Source organism: Pinus tabuliformis, chromosome 6 (genome assembly GCF_031772625.1).
Source record: "Pinus tabuliformis cultivar Carrire ecotype Pingquan chromosome 6, CPIR1, whole genome shotgun sequence".
In the NCBI taxonomy this organism is placed as follows: Eukaryota; Viridiplantae; Streptophyta; class Pinopsida; order Pinales; family Pinaceae; genus Pinus; species Pinus tabuliformis.
Genome location: NC_142292.1, coordinates 433,172,715 through 433,197,193, shown reverse-complemented (window position 1 = coordinate 433,197,193; position 24,479 = coordinate 433,172,715). Strand labels below are relative to the sequence as shown.

The 24,479-nt window shown below is 38.2% G+C and overlaps 1 protein-coding gene across 1 annotated transcript in view; it reads left to right on the top strand.

Annotated features, from left to right (window-relative positions):
• The first annotated feature begins 5,079 nt into the window (after positions 1 to 5,079).
• The window catches only part of LOC149259157 (uncharacterized), a 46,020-nt gene continuing 26,620 nt past the window's right edge, over positions 5,080 to 24,479 (top strand). Inside the window, exons 1-3 of the mRNA XM_089453459.1 lie at positions 5,080 to 5,442; positions 5,963 to 6,085; positions 6,978 to 7,174. Coding sequence (XP_089309585.1) covers positions 5,080 to 5,442; positions 5,963 to 6,085; positions 6,978 to 7,174 — 683 coding nt within the window. The remainder of the gene's footprint in view (positions 5,443 to 5,962; positions 6,086 to 6,977; positions 7,175 to 24,479) is intronic.

Below are 24,479 nucleotides of genomic sequence, written 5' to 3'. Positions count from 1 at the left end.
AAGATTTATAGAAAAAATTTCAAGAATTGCATTGTCATTATTTTCCTTGCTCGTGAAGGATGTTGATTTATTATGGACAGGGAAGTATGAGTAGGCCTTCTTAAAGATGAAATGTTGTGTATTAGCAGCCTCGGTCTTGCGAGGAACTAATTGGGAACTTCCATTTCACATAGCTATAGATGCATCGGATATTGTTGTAGGTGTTGTTTTGGGCCAGCTGGAGGATAAGAAACTTTACACTATTTACTACATAAGTGAAAACCTAACTCCAGCTGAGCTCAACTACATAGTGACGAAGAAGGTGTTCTTAGCACTCGTGCACTCCATCAATAAATTCCAACATTAAATCACCGGATATCAAGTATTTGTACACAATGATCATTCTTCCATTCATTTCTTAATGAATAAGCCAATTACAAATGGTAGGATTACACGCTGGTTATTGTTATTACAAGAATTTGATATCACTATTGTAGATAAGCCTGGAAAAGATAATGTAGTAGCTAACTTTCTTTCTAGGCTAACTATTGATGACAGTTGCACTCCTACTGAAGATTATTTCCCTGATGAATATCTTTTTGCTATTTCTACTTACTCACCTTGGTATGCAGATATAGCCAATTATCTTGTTGCAAGGAAGTTTCCCCAGTATTTGTCCTCCAAGGAGAAAAGGAAAATCATACAACAAAGTGCTACATATACCTAGATAGATGGGAACCTCTACCACACTGGACCCGATTTCCAAATTAGACGATGTGTTGGAGAGGATGAGGTCTTTGATATCCTCAAAGCCTGCCATGAGGAACCTTGTGGAGGACACTTCACCACACATCATTTTCAGCTAGAATACCGTCAGCAAAGCATCTTTTTAGCATATTGTTGTCCCTTTTCGTTTTGCATAAACTATCATCAATCCAAAGCGTCCTATCTCTTATTCATAACTATCTTTAACACTTTTCTCTCAATATAACCATAACTTTCACTGTCTTATCATTGATATGTGTACTCTGCTTCATTTACTGTTGTATTGTTCATTCCCTTGCCTTGTCATCAACACAACACCTTTCATATGCTTTATGGTCATGGGATCCCTTTTCCAATTGGAGGGGGGAATGTATGCATTACGGGATTGCATGCGATATGATTACTGCACTTTGCCATTACTTCTTGATTTGACAACATCTTAGTTTTGCATGTATACATAAGTTTTTCTAATTGAAATTTTGCATGCATCTTATCTATTGCTATTCAAAGCTAACACTATGGATTCAAGAACATTGTGTGCAACATAGTGCTTTGTTTACAGGAAAACAAGAAGTATGGGGAATTCTATTCACAGCATGACCACACTATTGCAACTAACAGAAGAGGCTCGTGAACGTGAGCAATTCTTCAGACATGATGTGCTTACCTGGATTCCACCTTTTGCATCACTTTCAGCACCAACTCAGCTTCAACAACTGCCAGTCCATATATGTCATTTCACATTTTTCTTTTTGGAGGTAAAACTTGAGGTAAAATAGCATAATTTTCTGATTTATTACGAATTTAGGAGAATTTAATGAAAATCCATTTTGAGCATTATTTATCATCCTTCATTCTACATCTTTACCACTTCCCCTTTTTCAGCAGCAGATCATTTTCGAGTGTGGGGGAGTGTTCCTTTCATTCATTTCTTTCTTATGATTACGTCATTCATATTCTTTATCATCCATTGCTATTCTTATTCCTTCTCAACACCTCCCTTCTTCCATGTTGTTTTACACCAAGCATAGAATTCAACAGCTAGTAGCAACCACCTCTATTTGTTTTCTAGCATCGCATGAGGGCATGCTAATTTTTCAGAGAGGGGGAGGAATTGCTACGCATGATGGATGTTTTCTACTTTCTTCCTCATTTAAGGCATACAATTTCATTTTTACACAATGCAGAAATTGATTTCCATAATATGCACCCAATTCTTGTGATTTTTGGAAAACACAGACATATCATTAATACAAATCCAGACAATTTCAAGATAAATTAGTTCATAAAATTTTGGAAATCATGCACTCTCATCTACAACCATTTTGTTTATATCTCATGATTTGTGCATCAAAACGATCTGATTTTTGGATCATAAAGGCATTCATATATTATAAATTTACTTGCCAAATTTCAACAAAAGTTGGTTTGTAGTTTTTGAGAAAATGGTTAATGAAGTTTGATGTTACTTATATCATATTTTGTTGCAACTTCATATATACATATAATTGAATGTCAATGTAAAAATTGTTATGCCTTTATCAAGATTACTAAAAGTGAATATTCATTAATTAAGGAAGAATTCATTTGTTCTATCCATTTCATGAGCTGAGATGAACATATTTTTTTATCGCTTGGTTAACACATGGGTTTTTGTCTTTGGGTTGCATGAAGACATGCAATATATTCAGTTTTCGTTGCATGAGGACATGCAACATATTGAGTGTGGGGGTATGTTGGGCCATGAATACGACCACTTTGTAACACTTATTTCATCCATTTTTACTCTTCTCTATTATATCATCTATTATAATTTATCATTTAAATCCATTTTATAAATGATTTATGCTCTTATGGATGAATATTATTTATTCTCCTTTATTTCTAATAAATTGATGATTATGCATGATTTTATCAATGATAGTTTTAATAAATCAGTTGTAACATTATTCACCATTTTTAACCTCCAAGATAATTTCCAGATTGAAGACTTGATCATTAAAAGTGCCAACTCAGAAATTCGCTGGAATAAGAAGTGACGGTTTTGCGGTTGAGATTATGAGCAAATGAAGCAGAATCTGGAAAATCTGGAACATGGGTTTTGTCCAGAACGGACCCAATTAATTTAATCAAAGAACAGTTTGCCCAAATTCGACTTGTACTGAGAGAAACGCAGGGTTCTTTGAGCACGATTTTCTCAGATTTGTTGTTGCGACCGTCCTCCAAATCTCAGCTGCAAAGCCAAATTCGTCTTTCTCTTGTTGAAAGCTGGATGGAAATATATCTTCTTGTTTATCAATTGGTTGGAAACAATCTAATTTTGTAATAGAAATCATGTTGTACTTATCTTGATTGTAACTGCTCTCTGATCTCTCTTTATTTAAATCACAACAGAGATCAGAGAGGGGGGTGATTTCAGAGGGATTCGAATGATGGAATTGAGGATGAATTAGAGATTCAGAATTGAGGATGGCAGAGAGAATGGATAATGGCTGAGAGATTGAGAGATTTCTTGTTGTAATCCACTGTAACTCTACTTTGATATTTTAATATAAATCTAGTTGCCATTTCATCTTTGATCCCGAAGTAACCCAGCAGCATCCGCTGGTGGCTAAGGGCCCAACCTCCGGTGGGGTACGTTGCTGCTGTATTATATCTTTATGCTTCATGTGTGGTTTGATTTCTTTCTTTTACTCTGTTCAGTAATCTGATGCACTTTACTATTTTACATATCAGCGCTATTAGATATACTTGATTGGATACTATCGTTATCTACAACAGGAATGCTATGTTATCATTTTAACTTTCTATCGCATTGATGTTCCTTTTGATAATTGATATAACATTGTTGTTCCTTACAGATTGTCATTCGATTACAGATTAACCGCGTTGTATGTTCCTAAATCGGTACAACTGTATGATGTATTCTTAAATTGTGACTGTTGTTTATTCGGGATTGTTGTTCCGTTACAATTGCTGTTACTTTATAACTGTGATTCATGCATATTGTATCGAAGCTCGGATTACTATCCCTTTTAATGATAAGTGTGTTGCGTGCTTGATTTGGATTGTTGTACATTCATATTTAGGTTTTATTCCATTTCAATTGTTGGTCTATTTCAAGATTGCTGATTTGTTGTTTCATTTACTTGCCATTTCTTAAGGACAGACTCAGGCTGTCGTGAGTGTCAGCTTCTGCTATTTGGATCCCAGACCTCTGATCTGCTCCCATCAGTTATGAAAGGGATAGGTTATTGCCACCAAACCCTTGGCTGATGTGCTGTTCTATTTTATCGTTATTTCCTTTACTTGCCATTTCATTTATATTCATCAAGGATGATCTCAGGCTGTAGTGAGCCCCAGCATCTGCTACCTAGCTCCCAAACCTCGGATTTGTTCTCATCAGTTTCCAAAAGGATGGGTTATTGCTACCGAAACTTCGACTGATGCAATGCTTGGTGTGATTTAGCCTTTTGAAGTAGTTAAGTTGTAGACATGCACCCATTTACTTTGTTGTTCATTTCTATTGATTAATTGCACCAGTTTTATTTTAAAGAGTTTTCCTAGTTTACTTCCAATGGAAGCTTTAGTTCAAGTTCGATTTCCTTTTGATTGCTTTAAAGCAGGACTGTCAACTGTAGAGAACATTGGTTATTGCTTCCTCGTTCCCAGATTGATTGTCTTGTTCCAGTTTGATTTCAATTGCATCAATCTTTAGAGGAATGAGTTATTGCTACTGTATCCTCACTTGATGTTTGCTGAGTGAATAGTTGGATTTCAAAGCATTCATTTACTTTTGTAGCTTTTAAGCACTATACTACAAAACATTACTCTTGAGTAAATAACTGCCTCAGACGGAGTACACTCTTGAAATAAAAAGTCGTCCCTGGGTTGATAATGAATGTGAAGGTAATTAGGAGTTTAAAAGACACCTTTTTATCGCTCCACACCTAGTTGTCAATGAATGTGTAGTGTTTGCATCACCTAGTTTGTTTCATGATTTTTTTCTCCTGCTGTCCTGAAAAGATCTGTATTTCTTCAAATTTGAAGTTTAAACCCAACATAGTTCTCAGTCTCTTTATTTAAAAGCTCATAGTGGACTAATCTCCACTTTGGCCTTAGGCAAAGGAAATGTTTACAAAATAATATAGTGTTTACATATAAAATTGTTATAACAGTATGAAGGAACCGAGAGACTTAGGATAATTAAATTTTACAGTGCAAGTATTTCCCTTTTTGATTCCTGTATAACTGCCTCTTGTGGATCATCTTTGGGTTTGATGTGATAGCATCTTACTTAGTTATGATACTAACATTGCAAGCAGTTTCTATGTAATGCCTTGTAGAGCATCTTTGAAATTGGCTCTGGCTTTGGCTTTTTCATTGCAAGCAATTACTATTGTAATGCCTTATAGAGCATCTTTGAAATTGACTTTGGCTTTTGGTTGTCATCTATGTGATGTTGCAAGCCATTTTCAAAATCATGTAAATTTTGATGTTGCAGTGCATGTTGATGGCAATGTCGTGAAAATGCTTGTGGGGAATAAGTCTGATTTAGCTCATATAAGGGAAGTTCCTGTGGAAGATGGGAAGAAGTTTGTTGAATCAAAGGGGCGGTTCTTCATTGAGACCTCGGCTCTGGATAATACAAATGTATTGTCTACATTCCAAATTGTGGTCAAGGAGATTTACACTAATGTGAGCAAGAAAATGTTGAGTTCGGATTCCTATAAGTCTCAATTGTCCGAGATTTGAGGTGGCTATGAATGTTGTGTGTGAAGGTCTAAGAGAATGCATAACCCATTTGGACACCACCACCTTGAGCCCCAGCATCCATATTAGGCTCCTCATGGGAGTCAGTATCCACAACCTATTCAAGGAGAGATTATGAAGATATATTGTGAAGCCAATCCTGATTTCTTCTTGGCTGGTAGAAATGGAAGTATTGTCATGGCTCCAGCAAATGAATCAGACCCAAGCCAAGTTGGTGACATCACTTTTTCTCTCTTTGAACAAGACCCAAATCAGTTTGGTGAGAGAGATTAGATTTTTATATGTATGTATGTGTGAGCCAGACCCAAATCTGGTTGATGGTAGAGATTAAATTTTACTCTCTGTTATTGTAAACAACCCAAACAAAAACAAGGTTTGTGATAGAGATTAGTATTTATTTTGCATATGTGAAATGATTGGTCGATTATATGTTTTTGATCCGCAGCAATGGATCATGGATACTTCATGGAGTGTGAAGGCCAAGGACAATGAAGGATTTACTGCATTTTCCCTTGTAAACAAAGCTACAGGCCAGGCATTGAGGCATGGACGTGCAAAGAAGGATAAGGTCATTTTTGTCATACTATCAGGGACAAATGAAGCTTCGAATGAAAGAAGGTTAAATCAGATTTAATGAGTAAAATTATGGGAGAGACATTTCACAGGTTTTAAGCAAAAACTTGAATGAATTTAAACAAAGCCATCTGCAAATGTGATGTCTATTTTGCCTATTTCAATTCCAAAGGCAAACAGGTTAGTATTAATCTGGAATTTGTGAGTTGTGTTCCATAAAACCAATATTCCAGTCATTATCTCCGAGTTCCTATAAAACAAACATGAGATATACCAGCCAATGAATGACTGCTACCGCATGGATTAGGCTAAACAACATACTAAAAACAACAATTTTTGGCCATGATTCTAAAGTGATTATGGCAGACTGGGAAGCTTTTAGGTTACTGTCTGGCAGTGGTTCAAAGCTCAAGTATATCAATTATCAATCATAAGTTCATGCACACATAACCTATTTTTATTTTTTGAAAAGGTTTATTATATCATTTTTGCTGGCCATCCTTTATAGTTAGTGTTAGTTTGACAACGAATTAGTAACTTTAGGTAAATGTAAATAGACAGTTGTATACTGAATAATTAGCTATGTAACAATAGTTGGTGATATAAAACTATCGAATGCCCATGAAATAAAAACGTTGAGATTCATTTTTAATTCCAATTCAGTTTCTTATTCAGTTTCGTGTCTTGGCTGTTGAGTTTCTAGTTTTCTTCATTATTTCACTTTTACATCCTACAAGTGGTATCAGACCTTGAGCGTGGAAGAAAACGAACCCGCTTTGAAGGGAGGGCATCCAGCGAGAGTCCAAAACTGGTGAAAGAAAGCAGTCCAGAACAGGTGCACGTTTCAGTCTCTGTCAGGCATCCAGCGTGAGAGTTATCTCTTTCAGGTTCAGAACCTGCGTGAGAGGAGGTCCGGTGCACGTTTCATTCTCTGTCAGGCATCCAGCGTGAGAGTTATCTCTGTCAGGAGGTTAGCGTTCCAGAACCGGTGCACGTTTCAGAACTTGCGTGAGAGGAGTTTCAGTCTTTGTCAGGCATCCAGCGTGAGAGTTATCTCTGTCAGGAGGTCAGCATTCCAGACCGGGTATCATTTTTTCTTTTCAGCCATTGCTAAATAATTCTGGGCTTGTATTCAGAAATTGTTTCAGATTTTTTTAAAGGAATGTGTGAGTGAAATAGGAGGAACAGAAGACAGTTTTTTTTTTTATTGAAGAAAAGAAAAATTTAAGGGTTTTGGAGAAATAAGGAGACAGTTTTTTTTTTATTATTGAAGAAAAGAAAAATTTTAAGGGTTTTTATTTCTATTTGGAGAAATAAGGAGATATACTCCTTAGGGTTCTTTCTATTTGGAGAAATAAGGAGATATACTCTTTAGTTGAAGGAAAACCTAAAAAAAAAAGGAAATATAAAACCCTAGAAAGACTGAAACCCTAGGAAGGAGGAAAAATGGCCAAGATGTCGAATGCAAGATTCGAGGTGGAGAAATTCACCGGAAAGAGCAATTTTTATCTTTGGAAATTGAAGGTTAAGGATCTGCTTGTGCAACAAGGGTTGCACAAGGCATTGGATGGGGTAACTAAGAAACCTACAACCATGACTACTTCAGACTGGGAGGACTTGGATGCCCGAGCTCTCAGTACCATCCGGTTATAGCGGATGAAGTTCTCTTCAACATTGTTGAAGAGACTACGGCGTAAGGATTGTGGGAAAAACTTGAAAAACTCTATATGACAAAATCATTAACCAACAGAATTTATATAAAACGACAGTTATACAGTCTTCGAATGAAATAAGGTTCAAATGTTGCAGAACATTTGAATGTTTTTAATACACTAATTTGTCAATTAACAGATATGGAAGTCAAAATACAAGAAGAAGATAAAGCCATAACCTTGCTGTGTTCTCTATCTGAATCATGGGATCACTTCGTAACTTCAATCAGTTTCAGCTCTGCTGATTCTTTGAAGTTTCAATCAGTCGTGGGAGCTCTTCTGTCTGAAGAAGTACGAAGGAAATCTAGCACTGAAACAACTGCATCAGAAGCCATGGTCACTAGAGGACGCTCAAAGGAAAGAGGAGAAAAACCAAGGGGGTCTTCCAGGTCGAAATCAAAGGGCAAGAAGTGTAAGGCAAAATGTTGGAACTGCGGTAAAGTTGGACACTTGAAGAAGGACTGTTGGAAATGGAAGGAATCCGAAAACCCGAAGAACGAAGCGAATCAGGCCGATTCAGGTATGGTAGACGAAGTTTTATCTGCTGAAGAGTTGTGTATGATAGATGAAACTTCACCTGAATGTAATGTCTCTCAGAGTTTTGATAGCTGGCTGTTAGACTCTGGTGCTTCGCATCACATGTGCCCACATAGAAATTGGTTTACTTCGTATGAAAATGTAAACGTAGTTCTATGTTTATGGGTAACAATATGTCATGTCAGACTGTTGGGATGGGAGATATTAGGATTAAGATGTATGATAACACAGTTAGGACATTAACTAGTGTTAGACATGTACCTGATTTGAAGAAAAATTTAATCTCTTTGGGAGTGTTGGATTCAAATGGTTATAAGTTTACAGGTCAGGATGGCGTCTTGAAAGTCTTCAAAGGAGCCCTTCTGGTTATGAAGGCAAAAAAGGTCGGAAATCTTTACAGGTTAAAAGGAAGTACTCAGGTCGGTGAAGCAACGGTTGCGTCAGAAAAGGAAGAAGCAGGTACTCGTCTGTGGCATCAGCGTTTGGGTCATATGAGCGAGAAAGGTCTTCATATACTGATGAAACGTAAATCTCTTCCCGGTCTGAAATCCTTGAATTTAGATTTCTGTAAACATTGTGTGTATGGAAAACAGTGTAAACAAAGATTTAAAGTTGGAAATCATAATAGTAAAGATGTTTTAGACTACATTCATTCTGATCTGTGGAGGCCTTCCTCTGTTGTGTCATATGGAGGTGCATTGTATTTTTAACGTTCATTGATGATTACTCTCATAGAGTTTGGGTCTATATGCTAAAAAGGAAAGCTGATGTATTAAATGTCTTTAAACAATTTAAAGTAATGGTAGAGAAAAGAACAGGAAAATCTATTAAATGTCTAAGAACTGACAATGGTGGTGAGTTCACTTCTGTTGAATTTGAACACTACTGTAAGGATGAGGGCATTGTTAGACACAAAATTGTTGTTTATACTCCTCAGCAAAATGGTGTTGCTGAGCGTATGAATCGAACTCTTATGGAAAGAGCCAGAAGCATGATCTCCAATGCTAACTTGCAAAAGGAGTTGCGGGCAGAAGCAATATATATTGCTTGTTATTTAGTTAACAGATCACCTTCAGTAGCAATTGATTGTAAAATTCTTGAAGAAGTTTGGACAGGTCAGTCTTGTGACTATTCTCATTTGAGGATATTTGGTTGTGATGCTTATTCTCTTATTCCGAAAAATCAGCGTTCAAAATTAGATCCAAAGTCGAAATGTTATGTCTTTGTTGGGAATGACTATGCAGTGAAAGTATATAGGTTGTGGGATCCTACATTGCGGAAGATAGTCATTAGTAGAGATGTAACATTTGATGAATCCTCTTTGTTAAAATCAAATGTTGAAAGAATTGAACAGGAACAGGTATCGCCGAGTCAACGAGTTCAGTTGGAGGCTAGATCTTTCGGTGACAGTCGAAAGGAAGGAGAGACTTCTGGAGACAAAGGTGTTGAAGACACAAAGGAAGTCGTTGAAGCTTTTGAACCAGTGCAAGTTTCTGAACCAGTTCAGCAATCAGTCGCTCTGAGAAGGTCTATAAGGGAAAGGAAAACTCCCAAAAGGTATGAAGATTCTGCTTCATTTGTTGCTTTGGTTACTGAAGATGGAGAACCTTCTTGTTATCAGGAAGCAGTAGATGATACAGATAGCGAGAAATGGAAAATGGCTATGGAAGAAGAAATGGACTCCTTAGCCAAAAACAATACCTGGGATCTTGTAGAGCTTCCTGAAGGGAGAAGTGTTGTTGGATGTAAATGGGTCTTCAAGTTGAAACGGAAAGTTGATGGTAGTATTGAAAGGTATAAGGCGCGACTGGTAGCAAAAGGGTATTCTCAGGTTGAAGGTATAGACTTTCATGAGATTTTTTCTCCAGTTGTAAAACTTGTTTCTATATGTACTGTGTTGGCACTAACTGCGTTGCTTAATCTTGAGTTAGAACAGTTAGATGTTAAAACAGTTTTTCTACATGGTGATTTGAACGAAGAGATATACATGGAACAACCAGAAGGTTTTGTACGAGGTCGCAGCAGAAGATTAGTTTGCAAGCTCATGAAATCATTGTATGGTCTGAGGCAGTCTCCCAGACAATGGTACAAGAAGTTTGATTCCTTCATGGTGAGCCAGAACTTTATAAGAAGTGAGTATGATCATTGTGTGTACTTCAAAAGTTCCAATGGAATATTCATTATCTTAGATTTTTATGTTGACGATATGCTTATTGCAAGCAAAAGCATGGAAGAGATCAACAGGTTAAAGACTCGACTCTCTAGAACGTTTGATATGAAGGATCTTGGAGCAGCAAAACATATCTTGGGCATGGAGATACACAGAGACAGGGAAAATGGTAAGCTTTGGTTGTCACAACAGACGTATGTGGAGAAGGTACTTGAAAAGTTCTCTATGAATAATGTGAAACCTGTTAATGTTCCTTTAGCTTCCCATTTTAAGCTTTCTTCAGTTTTGAGTCCTAGAGCTGATGAAGAAAAGCAGTATATGTCTCATGTACCATATGCAAACGTTGCAGGCAACTTAATGTATGCGATGGTATCTACAAGACCTGACATTTCACATGCAGTTGGAGTTGTCAGCAGGTTCATGGCAAATCCAGGTAAATAACATTGGCAAGCAGTGAAATGGGTGCTTCGATATCTAAGAGGCACAAGTGACCATTGCATCGTCTTTAACGGTAGTGAAGGATTAGTCTGCGGATATGTAGATGCTGACTATGCAGGTGATTTGGACAAAAGAAGATCTACTACAGGTTATGTCTTTACTCTTGCAGGTGGAGCAATTAGTTGGATGTCAAAGCTTCAAGAAACAGTTGCATTGTCCACTACCGAAGCCGAATATATTGCTACTTCAGATGCTAGTAAAGAAGCAATTTGGTTAAAGGGTCTGCTCGATGAAATTGGAAAAACGTAGGAGAAAGTGAATGTACTTTGTGACAGTCAAAGTGCTATTCACTTGGCTACAAACCCTGCCCATCACAGCAGAACCAAGCACATTGATGTAAGGTATCATTTTCTGATACATGTGATCGATGGCGGAAAAGTAGCTCTTAAAAAGGTCCATACACGAGAAAATTGTGCAGACATATTCACAAAACCGGTTACAGTAAAGAAGCTGCGGTGGTGTTTAGCTTCTCTTGGCTTGCACTGAAGATGATGAATGGGAGAATTGTTGTCAAGGTGGAGTTTGTTAGTTTGACAATGAATTAGTAACTTTAGGTAAATGTAAATAGACAGTTGTATACCGAATAATTAGTTATGTAACGATAGTTGGTGATATAAAACTATCGAATGCCCATGAAATAAAAACGCTGAGATTCATTTTTAATTCCAATTCAGTTTCTTATTCAGTTTCGTGTCTTGGCTGTTGAGTTTCTAGTTTTCTTCATTATTTCACTTTTACATCCTACAATTAGTATATCTTGAAGAAATATTGGTAAGTGTGGATTCCATGATTAATCTACTTACAGGTACTACCAAAGTACTAACGGGAGAGAAATAGTCTGGATATTTATCGAATGTTGAACATATTTGCTTATATATTTCATGTTATTTTATGCAGTATTTGGCTTTTTCACTCTTACCACACACTTATCCCACCGCATATTGATGTGTGGGTATTTTATAGTGCATTGACTATACATGGATCACCCTAGAATGACATCGAGGTGGGTATTTTGTAGTGCATCGACTATACATGGCTCACCCTAGAATAACATCAAGTTCTTCCTATCCATTTCAGTGATGGCTCTTATGTGTTGAAGAACATCCTTTTGAGTCCCTTATCTTGGTCTACATTTATGATTCTGGTTTCTCAATTGATGTCTAGTGCCATTGGTGTGTCCTCCATCCATCTTTGGCCTTCCTTGGTTATATATCTGGCTATAACACATGCTTTGGTCAACCCACTTGGATCCCTCCCTTTCTAATTAGGATCTGCCTTGGGCCTCATGCACTTGTTAGGGTATTAGTTGAGGAACCTCCTTTGAGTCCCCCAAACGTACCTAATCCATTAGAGCATACTGTTGGAGTCACACACTTAATTAGATTTCCTATAAATTAGTGGTCTAGGCATGCACTCCAAATTGTAGATTATTTTAAGACTAACACACCTATTTCCAGCTTCCACACTTTCCTGCATTACAGAGAGTGGGCTTTTTGGAAATTACCTATGGTTAGGCCCATTTGACTATGTACATTCAGCCAAAATCTATGATTTGACTCTTTTCAAAAAGCCACCTAACCAACGGTTTCTATTCTCACTCTTGGAAATACCAAAACTGTCGATTTGAACACTCTGCAATGATCTCATGATCTCCTTCCACCTTCCTCTCTTAGGCTTGTTGGTGTTTTTTGTCTCTATGAACCCTCCACCTATTTGGAGGTTTCTGCAATTGTTCTCTTCCTCTCCTTTTAGATTAACCCTCCATTTGCTGCTTAGGTTAGTTTGATTGAGTTGTTGACATGGTCCCTTATTCACATCTAGTAATCCAATCTCTCCTACTTAAATGGATTTCAATGCAAATCTTTGGATGAGGAGATAACCTTCACAACTGAGGGCATACAGGTCATGCATACTTTCATTTTCCTGATTCATCTTTAGTTGTGTAATTTGTTTATTGCTATTGTTCATTTCATTAGGAGATAGCATATCTAAACTTGTTTTCAAAATGTGAGAAGTGCTACACAAGTACATAGAGTAGGGTCTAGACTCTAACCCTCTTTGCTACTTCTTGTTTGACTCTTTTCCTTTAAGCCCTTGTAGCTTGTGATAGACTTACAGTATATGAGGGTTAAAGGCTTTCAACCACCTAGGACAGTAATAAACCCTAGGTTCCCTTCCTAGTTTGCTTACTCGTTAAAGGGAATTCGAAAATTTTCTTAATGCTTGCTGCTTCAATTAGATGGAAAAAGAGGTTAATTAGGTCGTCATCCTTTCATTTCTAACTCTCTTTTCTTTCATGCAAGTAGTTAATTAACACACTAAAGAAGGCAAAAAATAAACCCTAGTTAGTCTTTTTTCCTTCGTCAGTTATTCTTTGTTATTTTACTTTCTGCCTCTAGCCTAAATAAACTCACAAGAAGCTCTAATAACAGTGATAGATCACTGAGGACACGATTAAGTTCACAATAATCTTAGCAGCCTCCTCTTCCCCATAGTAGTTTTCCCTGTTACCCACAAAATTGGATGGCAACTCCACTTCCCTTCCAAGCACTCAAGCTTGGGCCTCCCTTCTCATGGTAATGTGGTGCCTCATTCAGACCATCATCCCACACTTTCTAGTGTTGAAACATAAGATATATTTCAGAGCAGCAAACTGCTTGTGCTTTTTAGGACAGGTAAACTGGATTATTGAAAAGATGTTATAAGGCTAATTTATTCCCATCTAAAGCATGTGTTGATGGCTACATCGAAACTTGCTTTTCTAATTGGTTTTGTGCTTTCCAAAGTTTTGTTGTTCAAATGCATTGATGATTTATCATAGCAATGTTTGCTTTTGACCTCTTATCCTTTTCTAGATAGAGGAATGTTCTTTTATGACTAGGTCTAAAGGAATGTTTGCTTTTGACCTATTATCCTTTTCTAGATAGACGAATGTTCTTTTATGACTAGGTCTAAAAGAATGTTCATTTTGGCATGAACAGTAAACATCTGTATTCAAACAATTTTGATAAAGTTTGGGGTCCCTGTTCAATTTATTTTTCCAGGAACTATTTTTTGGCTACCATTGTTAAATATGTGAATAATTGTTGAATCCATTATACCTATGATGCAGAAGCCTGTTAAGATTAATGCATTGGTGATAGTAGAAACAGGGGACCCAGATATCTCTCTTTCTTATACACAAATCCAGGATAAAGGGTAGCGACCTTCCTACTAAAATAATGGTTGATTAGTTGCAGGATGGATATGTACTCTTTCTTGACCTCCCCATCTTCCTTTGGGAGACTTAAGCTTTCTTGACCTCCCCCTCCTCCTTTGGGGGACTTAAACAAGGGACCCATATATCTCTCTTTCTTATACAGCAACCCAGGATAAGGGGTAGTGACCTTCCTACTAACATAATGGTTGATTAGTTGGTGGATGGATATGTGTGCTTTCTTGACCTCCTCCCACCTCCTTTGGGGGACTTGCTGTGTTGGTGGGTGTGTGAGAGTAAACAATGAATGATAAAATGTCAAATACACAATGTGACTTTAAAATCTCCACTCCTTTTGTGTGCTATCCCACATTTTTATGAGGTCTTTTCCGCAGCATCACATAATTCCCTATATACAATGATCCTTAACCCAATATGGTGTCCAGAGAAGTAACATCCCCCTCACCAACATAATAGTGGATGGGCTGATCTACTGCATTCATTAACCCTTCCTATATGGCAGTAAGTTTATGTATTTTCAGCTCTGATATAGCATCTATGTTATGTGTTGTTATTAAAGTAAGTCATTGCTCTGGTTTTTAACTCTTACGATGCCATTTTCTTCTTTGATGCAGAGAATTTCATGTCAGGTTATCAAATTGTCTTTGACCGGGACGAGCTTAAACTGGGGTGGAAGGAAGCCAACTGTAAGTGCCCACTTAAATCTGGTTCTAGAAAACGGATATTTGTTGGGGAGTAAAGCATATTGATATATTAATTGAATATCTTCTCCATGCCTTCTGTGATGGTGAGTTTCAGGAACATGCTTTGACTAATTGTCTCACATCCTTTATGGTTTCAGGTTATGATTTGGAGTATAGAAACAGTTCAGCATCAACACCAGCACCATCAAATATTACACCACTTCAGTCTCCCCTTGGCCCTTCCTCAGTTGGCAGCCCAGACACATCTTATACAAGTAGTTCTAGAGTTTCACCTCCAAAGCAATCCATATCCCCTGATGCTCTACCAGCTAATCCTAATTCCACTAGTGATGCAACCCATTTAAGCTCATTTTTTCTGCACAGTGCCCTCTCATTTATAGTCGCTATTGCCATTCTTAAAATTATCATTTAATTTATTTCTATGCAATGAAGATGACTCTGGAGTCCGGGGACATGAATTTTTTATCACAGAAGCTGCAAAGTTAATTCTATTTACAGAGGTACATGTGTATGTAACATGCATTGGGCCATTCATTTACAGCAGAATTTTTTACCACAGAAGCTCCAAATTTAATTCTATTTACAGAGGTACATTTGTATGTAACATGCATTGGGCCATTCGTTTACGGCAGAAATTCCATGGTGATGATTACGATTCATATAAAATTTCAGTTTTGCTTTTAACTTCAGTTTGCAAGGTTGAGAAGGATCTCTCCTGTATGTGGTGCACATATTGTATATAAAAGGAGCCTGATTTGAGAATGATCACATAATTTTTTGGATTATGGTTTAGTACATGGTTTCACCATGTTTAAGAATATTGGGTATCCAAATCAACCCAAGGATTATGATTTACTATATGGTTTTACCATGTTTATTGATCCTAGGTACCCAAATTGGCCCAAAATTTTCAGTAATTTTTTTTGAAACAACACCTAGATAGAAGCCATGAACTTTGTTTTACCAAATTCCAAACAAAATAACCAAATAGGTACATTGTATCTGCTTGATAACCAACGTTCCCTTGCACTCAAACTGCGATGGATAAGGAATAACAGAAATGCAAAATTTGATTTATTGCATATCATCATTAGAGAATAAAGTCAGCCTGCGTTGGGAGATTTCAAGCACTTTATCCATAAAAGAACAAGAAAGAAATAAATCCAAAACTGACATTTGCAATTCTGCAAAATAATCCAAAACTGACATTTGCAATTCTGCAAAATAATCCAAAACTGACATTTGCAATTTTGCAACCTGTTGAACTTTTACAAATAATTCAGGGTTTTAATGGCTCCAAACTGGCGGTTAATATGACTGAAGAAATTTAAATAGCCGAACAAACCTGATACTTCAATAACAAATGACATTTTTTTGGGTATGCTACATCATTTCTTCGTTTAATTGTCAGCCACCTAACTCTACTTCTTTAAAATGATGCAAATTCTTCTCTTGCATCCATTGTTTTGGTGCACTCATTCATGGAAAGGTGTGTTAGTCCAGTGTACCGGGGTGGCGAGCTGTAGAGTAGAGGAATTGCAGAGTGGGAGGCACCGAGTAGAGGAGGAAGGTGAGTGAGCAGCTTACGAATTCGCAATTCCTCCATTTCAAATTGGCAATGGCATTATTCCTCCGCAGCGGCAATTCCAGCACTGATACGATCTGCGTGGAAATGTCAGGAAGTGCCAGCTCTGATCCAATCTGCGTGGAAATGTCAGGAAGTGAATTCGGAGCGGTGGATGGATGGTGGTGGAGCTAGGGGAGGGTGGCGACGGGTGGAGAGATTGCCGGCAGCTGGAGCTGGACAATTTTCCAGGCAGCGACAGAAACCGGGCAATTCTATTCTCTAATTGTTATTTTTTTGGTTTTCCTAAAGGTTGGCTATGGATCAATCGTTGTGGATCTACTCACAAGGCTTATTTATTTTTTACCTTTCTAATTATCTATGCTCTTTTCAACTTTTATAGGAGCATTGTGCTATTATTTCCTATTATCATTTTTTAAGAAAAGAAAAGGAAATGAGAGAGAAATAAAATATTCATGGGGTGAAATTTCAATAGAGTCAATATATAGTAAACATAATTCACTTGAGTCTTTTTAGATCAAATAAGTTATTATGAATGAGATAGCTTAAATTATTTAGTTTTGTAACTTCTAATCCATATTCTTGAATGATCAATTAAGGTATTAATTGGGCATTTGATTTATTGATCATTATGATTAGCGTTGAAGTTTTTGTCAATAGTTCTATTGATGACAATGTTTTAATTTATATTTATGTGAATCATCATTCGACAACCTATTTTGATGACCAAGGGGTTGTATTGTTTATATTTAATTTTTCCTAGGAAACAATTGTAAGCATTTACATTAGTATGAAAAGAATATACATTCATGAAGAGCATACAACTCTATGATATTGAACCTCAAAAAAAAATTAAAGTCAGGCCTCAAAAATACACAACTATTAAACATTCCTAAAATGCCCATGAGCATAATTTGCCCTTTTTATTCCCAAAGATTGCATAAGATTCCCTTACATGCATTCTTCCATGATTCTAATCAAAAGAAATAGAGCTTTAAACCCATTCGTTATTAACTTTATCAGTTAAAACATGTATGTCAATATTGTGAACAGGAAAAGAGAGAGAAAAACATGTATATCCATCAACATATATGGATCTGTTGAGGCCCCGAAAATCGTTGCAACAACATTAGGGAAACCACCCAGTCCGGACCTTAGTACAGCTCCTTTTCCGTTTGGAATAGTGGCTCCGACTGGGGATGATGGGACCAGTTTCGCAAAGATTATAAGTAAACGGAATGGATGAGTGACTTATGAGGTATGATGGAAATAAGTAAACAACTAAAACTATCGGCTAAATATACGAACTATAAACTAATCCCGGGACTTATCAATCTTTAGAGTGTAGCGTTAGATAATCTGTGCTATAAGGCAGGCATATAGATGACTCTAGCGCTAAAGCATAGATGTTTAAACCATTTAAGATTGCTCTGCATAATTAGTTATGCAGAGCGATAATAGAGAATTACTACACCTTATCATTCATATCATTGCTACATGCATGATTAAAAAGAGAGCATATCACAAAACATCCAATAGTGGAATGAAATGAATATTTGCTGTTACAGCGCATACATGTATTCAACAATAGCAAAAGAAATAATAACATAGCAATTCATATAAAAGGAAAGGACACAGATGCAGATAATAGTACCATGTAAGCTGCTTAACAATCCAGTATATTTATCGCTATGTCGCAGTCCTTCCTTCAAACCAGAAAGCATTCCAAACAAGAGACAATAGTGCGCAATTGCATAAAACAACGTTCTCGATGAATTAAGAACTATCGGTCGAGTTTCACAAAAGAATATAGGCTGAAGCACAGTAGTGCAAACTTCAGCCTTTAAGTCTATTACAAAATTTTACGACCCTTTATAAAAACATGAAAGGGTCTATAAATACTAAGCTACTCTAAATATCTAAGAAACTGAAAAGCTATTTAAAAGGCATCAATAAATCTTTCTTTCATTTTCTTTGGCGATCTGGCAGTCGGCGGCAATGCTTCATCAGGCGGGCTCTTTGCCTTTAAACCTCAGCTGACATATCGCCAGCATTGGCTCAACTTCTAGTGGAGTGTTGAGGCGCGACGTGAGCTGTGCATCATATGTGGCATCCTGAATGTCAGGGATCAGGCATCCGAGAGCATCTGTTAAACACTTAAGAGCCGACCTTTGAGTGTGCGGCTTGATTAGAAAGAGCCAATATGCGTCGGAGGTTAACGTATTTACTCCGGCGATTAACTTTCTCTTTTCCTCTAGTTCATGATAACTTGTTTGTTCAATCATATTCGTCGTGGTTATGCTTCCAGGTGTGCACTGAGAGATCATGTTGGCCAAATAGAGTGTATTGTTGACTAAATCAACAATATTGCTAGCAATCAATTTACGCCTTGAAGCTGCCCTTTCCGCTTTCATCATCTGAGTGTTCCATTCCATGAAGAGTATGTCCTTGTATGTTTCATAGATTCTAGGCAAGTTCGCTGCCTTCCCTACATCAGTATCTTGCCAATCAAGATATTCGGCTATAGTTTCTTTGGCTTGATCCAGCTCATTTCTGGCCTTTTCTATTTGCTTACATACTGTTGTAGATATTTCACATAATGGCTCAACCTCGGTAAGTTGTCGGCACAGGAGTCTAACCAGAGATATTAATGCGCCATTTATTTCAGCTGCTTCTGCTCTGAAAGTCTCCACTTTCTTGGTGCCTTTGATATCTTCGAGCTGTGCTAATAGTTGAGCGATTTGCTCATCTTTTGACTTCACCATTAGCTCATTTGCCGCTCTCAATTGTGCCAATGCCTCCGTTAATTCTTTCTGCTTTTGGATTGCACTCTGGTCAATCCTCTGTTTTTCAGCTTGCAGTTGCTGGGTCAATATATTATTTTCTTGCTGTTGTGCCAGCAACTGCTCTTCTGTCTGCGCCACCTTGCTTTTCGCCTCCGCTACTTCTGCTTGTAATGCACCAATTTCTTGGTCTTTGGTTTTCAAGAGAAGACTTACCTCCGATGCCTTGTCAATGGTTGCTGCGGAATAAGCTCCCGCATACTGTGACAGCTTTGTCAGATCATCGGAGGGATCCAATTCCTCCTTCCAGACCACATTGCCCGTGACTGTTTGCTCAGGAAAGATGGAAGGTTGATCAAGCCTTCGTCTCTTCCTTGAGCGCTTTACAACTGCCTTGTGCCTGGGGCTGTAGAAAACGTCCAGGGGAGGAATATCTTCCACCTGGAGCACAATCTGATCGGAAGGGTCTTTGGTGATTACCTCGACATCCTTTGACATGGGTGGGCCGCTGGTTCCGCTTAGAACCTGAGAAGAAGTGGTATCTGGTGCATCGCCGGTCCTGGAGGTGTCTGTGCCTTTAGAGCTTTCTTTTCCACTGATAATGGAATCGAATTGATTCCATTGTTTAAGCAATTCAGGATCTATGGAGGTCTGTTTGTGTTGCTCTGTCTGGGATTTAGTCTTCTCCTTTTCTTGTTCCAACCTCTTCTGCTCCTCCAGCTCTTTACGTTGCTGCTCCTCTAACTCCTTTTTCTGCTTCTCTTCTTCCTCCCTTCTTTGCTTATCCGCCAATTCCTTTTTCTGCCTATCTGCCAGTTCTTTCTTTTGTTTTTCTTCTTCTTCCTTCTTCCGTTGTTCCTCTATCTGCTTCTGCTTTCTCTGTTCTTTTTCCTTCTGCTCTTTCTGCTGCTTTTCGATTTGCTCCTTCTTTTGCCTTTCTGATTGCTCCTTTCTCTGCTTCTCTGCCTGCAGCTTCTTTTGCCTTTCCTCCTGTTGTTTCTTTTGCTCTTTAGTTATAACAGGAGGTTGGCTTGTCTGTTGCCGACCAGGCTCGCTTGAGGAAGACGCTGAGGTTAGTGACAATAAATCTAGAGGCAGAGTTTGCAACCTCTGCTCTCTAAGTTTATTGAACTCAGTTAAATTCTCATCATTGTATTTCATCCTGGCAAGCTCTTTGGTCTGGATTATTGATTCTGCAGCTGCGAACAGGTCATCAAACTCATCCTCTTGATGGTCAACCTTTGTCAGTTTGGCCTGTTCTAGGGCAAGGAAAGCAGTCTTCCTTGGATCATAAAGTCTGGCTGGCATAGTGGGCAGGGATAAAGCTTGTATATTTATAGCCTCCTTTTCTGCATGCAGAAGATTATGCAGAGTAAAAACACCCATCCTCAAGGGAAAAGAGGGCCAGCCCCTCTTCTTCTCTTTCTTGAGAGTTTGGGTTACACTCTCGGCCATAATCTGGTAGGAGATCTCTCGAGCTAACAGTTTGTCTGGAACATACAGAGGGAGAACATGCGGCTTGGCTTGGCTTCCATAGACTATAATATAGGTAAAATGCTCTTCTCCAAACCAACTTGCTACAGCTGGTAAGTCGAAGGAAGCCAGATAGGAGATTTTGGGAATGGGCCGATCAAAAATGGAATAATGAATGGGAACCATAAAACCATTGAAAATTTGATGTAAATGGTCCTTGTAAGAGGACTTCCACAGTTTCTGATGGTACAAATGAATGGGCGAAGGGTCTTGGGTGGTCCACCTCCAACCGAGGATGGGAAACTCAGAATTAAAACACAACGTGTCCATAATGTAGGCACTATAATAAAATGGGGGGATTTTTCTTTCGGTGACTACAGATTTGTGTCTAAAGTCCCGAATAGCTACGGTCAACTTATCAGAAAGAATGGTGGCCCAATCCATGATTATACTATTAGTAGCGGCCTCCATCAGGGGAACCATTTCTATATCAAAATTGGCAGAGTCATGTAACCCCCATAGCCTACACATCATAATTCCCGCATAGCAATAGGGAGAAGCCAAAGAATCAACAGAGTACTTACCCGAGCTTTCGTGCTTGTGTTTGGCCGGGTTCTGCCTCCAATCCCGAATGGGCTCGGATAGTACTTCATTTTCGGCTGCAAACTTCTCCACGAAGTCTTTAATGTAGATTTTCTCTGGCTCAGGAAAATGATACATTTGCCTTAGGTGCTCTGGCTTAAACGACCCGAAAATCCTTCCGTCCCTTGTATGGATTGTTCTGTCGATGATTGGAATTTCTTCGATTGCCCATCGCACTACATCAGTGTAGGGAAGGACTTGCTCTCTAGCCGCAATCTTGTGAAGAAAGGAATCGGCCAATTCTTTGAGAGTAGCATCGGACTTTTTGAGTGCGTCCGCAGTAGCTTCTGTCACTGAAACTTCCGGTTGCTCAGCTTCTAATAAATTATATGTGCCCTGCCATGTAGTCTTGTTAAGACCAGTGCACGTAGTGTCTGAAATGAGGCCTTTCCTTTTATCTGTGGCAGCTTGACCTGCTACAGGTGTAGCAGCAGAGCCCGTGGTCCTCTCGGATCTCTTCCCCATCATACTCAGACTTCTTTCAACAGACGAATTCTACACAATTGCAAGAGAAATCGTAATAACACAATAACAATGACACTTCACAGCGGGATAGATATATCATTTGAAGCGTGTTAAGATTAATTTTCAAAAGTGGCTGCGGATCTAATCGCTGGGAGGATATTGCAGATGCATTAATGGTGATTTGAGGCCTGCTACCCATTAAATGTGATGATTACACCGTTATCCGGGTGAATGACTCCCTTAAGCGTGCAACAGATATTCTGGCGGTTAAGCGCAGGTGTTCGTTAATCGAAGGGGCAAAATCTTTTAAATACACACGCATTACCTTATCCCTTGCATTTAACGGCATTTTGGGATTCGCGCTTTGTCAACCGGATATCAATATAAAATTAAAGCTTTAAGTAATGGCTTTTAAGAATGCTGACCACCGATGAGCGATATCGCATCGCTTCGGGGAATAGGTGCTGCACAATTATTACCAAAAGATTCTGCCGACGACCGATAAGCGATATCGCATCGGGCTAGCGCATGGAAATAGAGCTAGGTGCATATAAAGTGGTTTGGGGATTTTTGATTGCGATATCGCATTGCATCGGGGGTAGGAACCGGGTGCCTTACTAAAGTGCAATGGAATTCTGCCGACGGCCGATAGCGATATCGCATCGGGTCGGGATTTATAACTTAAAGCGGTTCCACATGAGGTATCGCCGATAGCCGATCGCCGATATCGCGTCGCGTCGGGGCATGAGTTATGTGCCATTACTTGATGTGCGTGTAATATTGCCGATCGCCGATAGCGATATCGCATCGGCGGAGACCAACATGCCACTTGAATGCATCACTCATGTCATTGCGATATGCGATCGCTTTATCGCAATAACAAAAGATTATTTATTATTGAAACATTAATATTCAAAAAGGCTTAAATACATGAAAACTCATTTGATTACTCGGCCTTTTTTGAATATACAAGCATTGATGCCAAAATTTTAAAAGGGACCCATTCCATATGTCAATTTTTTGCAAATAAGAATGATATGAAATGGGGGGTTGTTGTAGGGCACAACAATTGGCGATTCGCTGGAAGAACCAGTTATCTCTGAAACTAATGCAAATATTTAAACTTTTCCAAAATAGAAATTCAATCATAAGGGGAAACTTCTAATATAATTGGATAGCGATGTATTCTGAACCAAGTGAACTTATTCTGTTGACTTCCTCTCATTACTTTCAAGAAAATAAATACATTCTAAGTTTTTAAAGACAGGCTTCTGTTGGTTTATAATGATAAAACAGGAAACTTTCCCAAATCAGCTTTTATAATTAACCCCTCTGTCACAGGTAGAGCCTCTGTTGCCAGCAAACGTTTATAGTTTCGACAGGGATACCTTTTAACCATAGTATTGTCCATTTTCCCATTCACATAAGAATGTGACTAACAGAATGAATTCAGAATATACCTTCATAATTTATTTTCATCTGTTTTTTCTTCTTTGTTCTTGATAAGATAAAAAGCCATTGTCCTGGTTTGATGGCCAGCTGTTGACAATGCCATTCACTGGTAGTAGTTTGACTGAACAAGCTGGCTCGTGATGAGACCCCTTGTCTTGAAATTTCAAGCCATCACCCTGTTTTGATAGGCAGTAGTGGTAATGTCAGTCAAACCATTTTCCTATGAACATGGTAAGCAGGCTTGTAATAAGACCTCTTATCTTTAATCTTTTATATTTTAGAATTACACTCTGAGTAACCATAAACTTTAGTGAATGGGGTGAACAATCTTCTCCTTAAGAGCAAATGGATGACAGGTGAAGAGTTGAAGGTGCTGAAAATGGGCTAGTTCCTATCTTAAAATTGATAACCTTGGGAGACCAGCTTTGAAAACAGAAAATGATTCACCGAACTTTTACATCTTGAGGGAGTCTTCAAAAATTAGATTGTAACTTCAGAACACAAAGATATCCAATTTCCCAGAAATTAATCCTTTTGATTGAGGATTCTACTATTTAAAAGCAAATATTCATGTTATTTTGTGAGACAGCTTCTTCAAACACAACAAAAGGTCAATGGAGGTTACCCCACAGTTTTATTTCCTAACAATCCTACAAACTACACAAATCTACAAAGAGGAGAAGGGATTGCCTTCTCAATTAAAGAATTTCTTCAAGATCAGGCCATTAACAGGGAGAGAATCTCTCATCCCTGATAAGTCTTGCAATATAAAGGTTGAATGGCCTATCTTTTCACAGATCTGGAATGGTCCAAGCCACATTTTCTGAAATTTGGTATGCTTTCCTTTATCTTCATGGGCTTTGTCCCATTTGAGAACTAAGTCACCGACTTGAAACTGTTTGGACCCAGATGAAGCTAAGTCAAAAGATGCTTTGATGATTTGTTGATGTTTGGCATGAGTGATACTAGCTTTTTCCCTTTCTTCTTCTAACTTGAGGATTTGGTCATGTCTAAGCTGGATAGAAGAGGAAGGAATCTCTTCAATGTATTGTACTAGGGCTAAAGAAGGTAGAACAAGATTGGTAGGCAATACGGCTTCTTTTCCATATACCAGATTAAATGGAGAGGAACCTATTGAAGCCTTTTGTGTT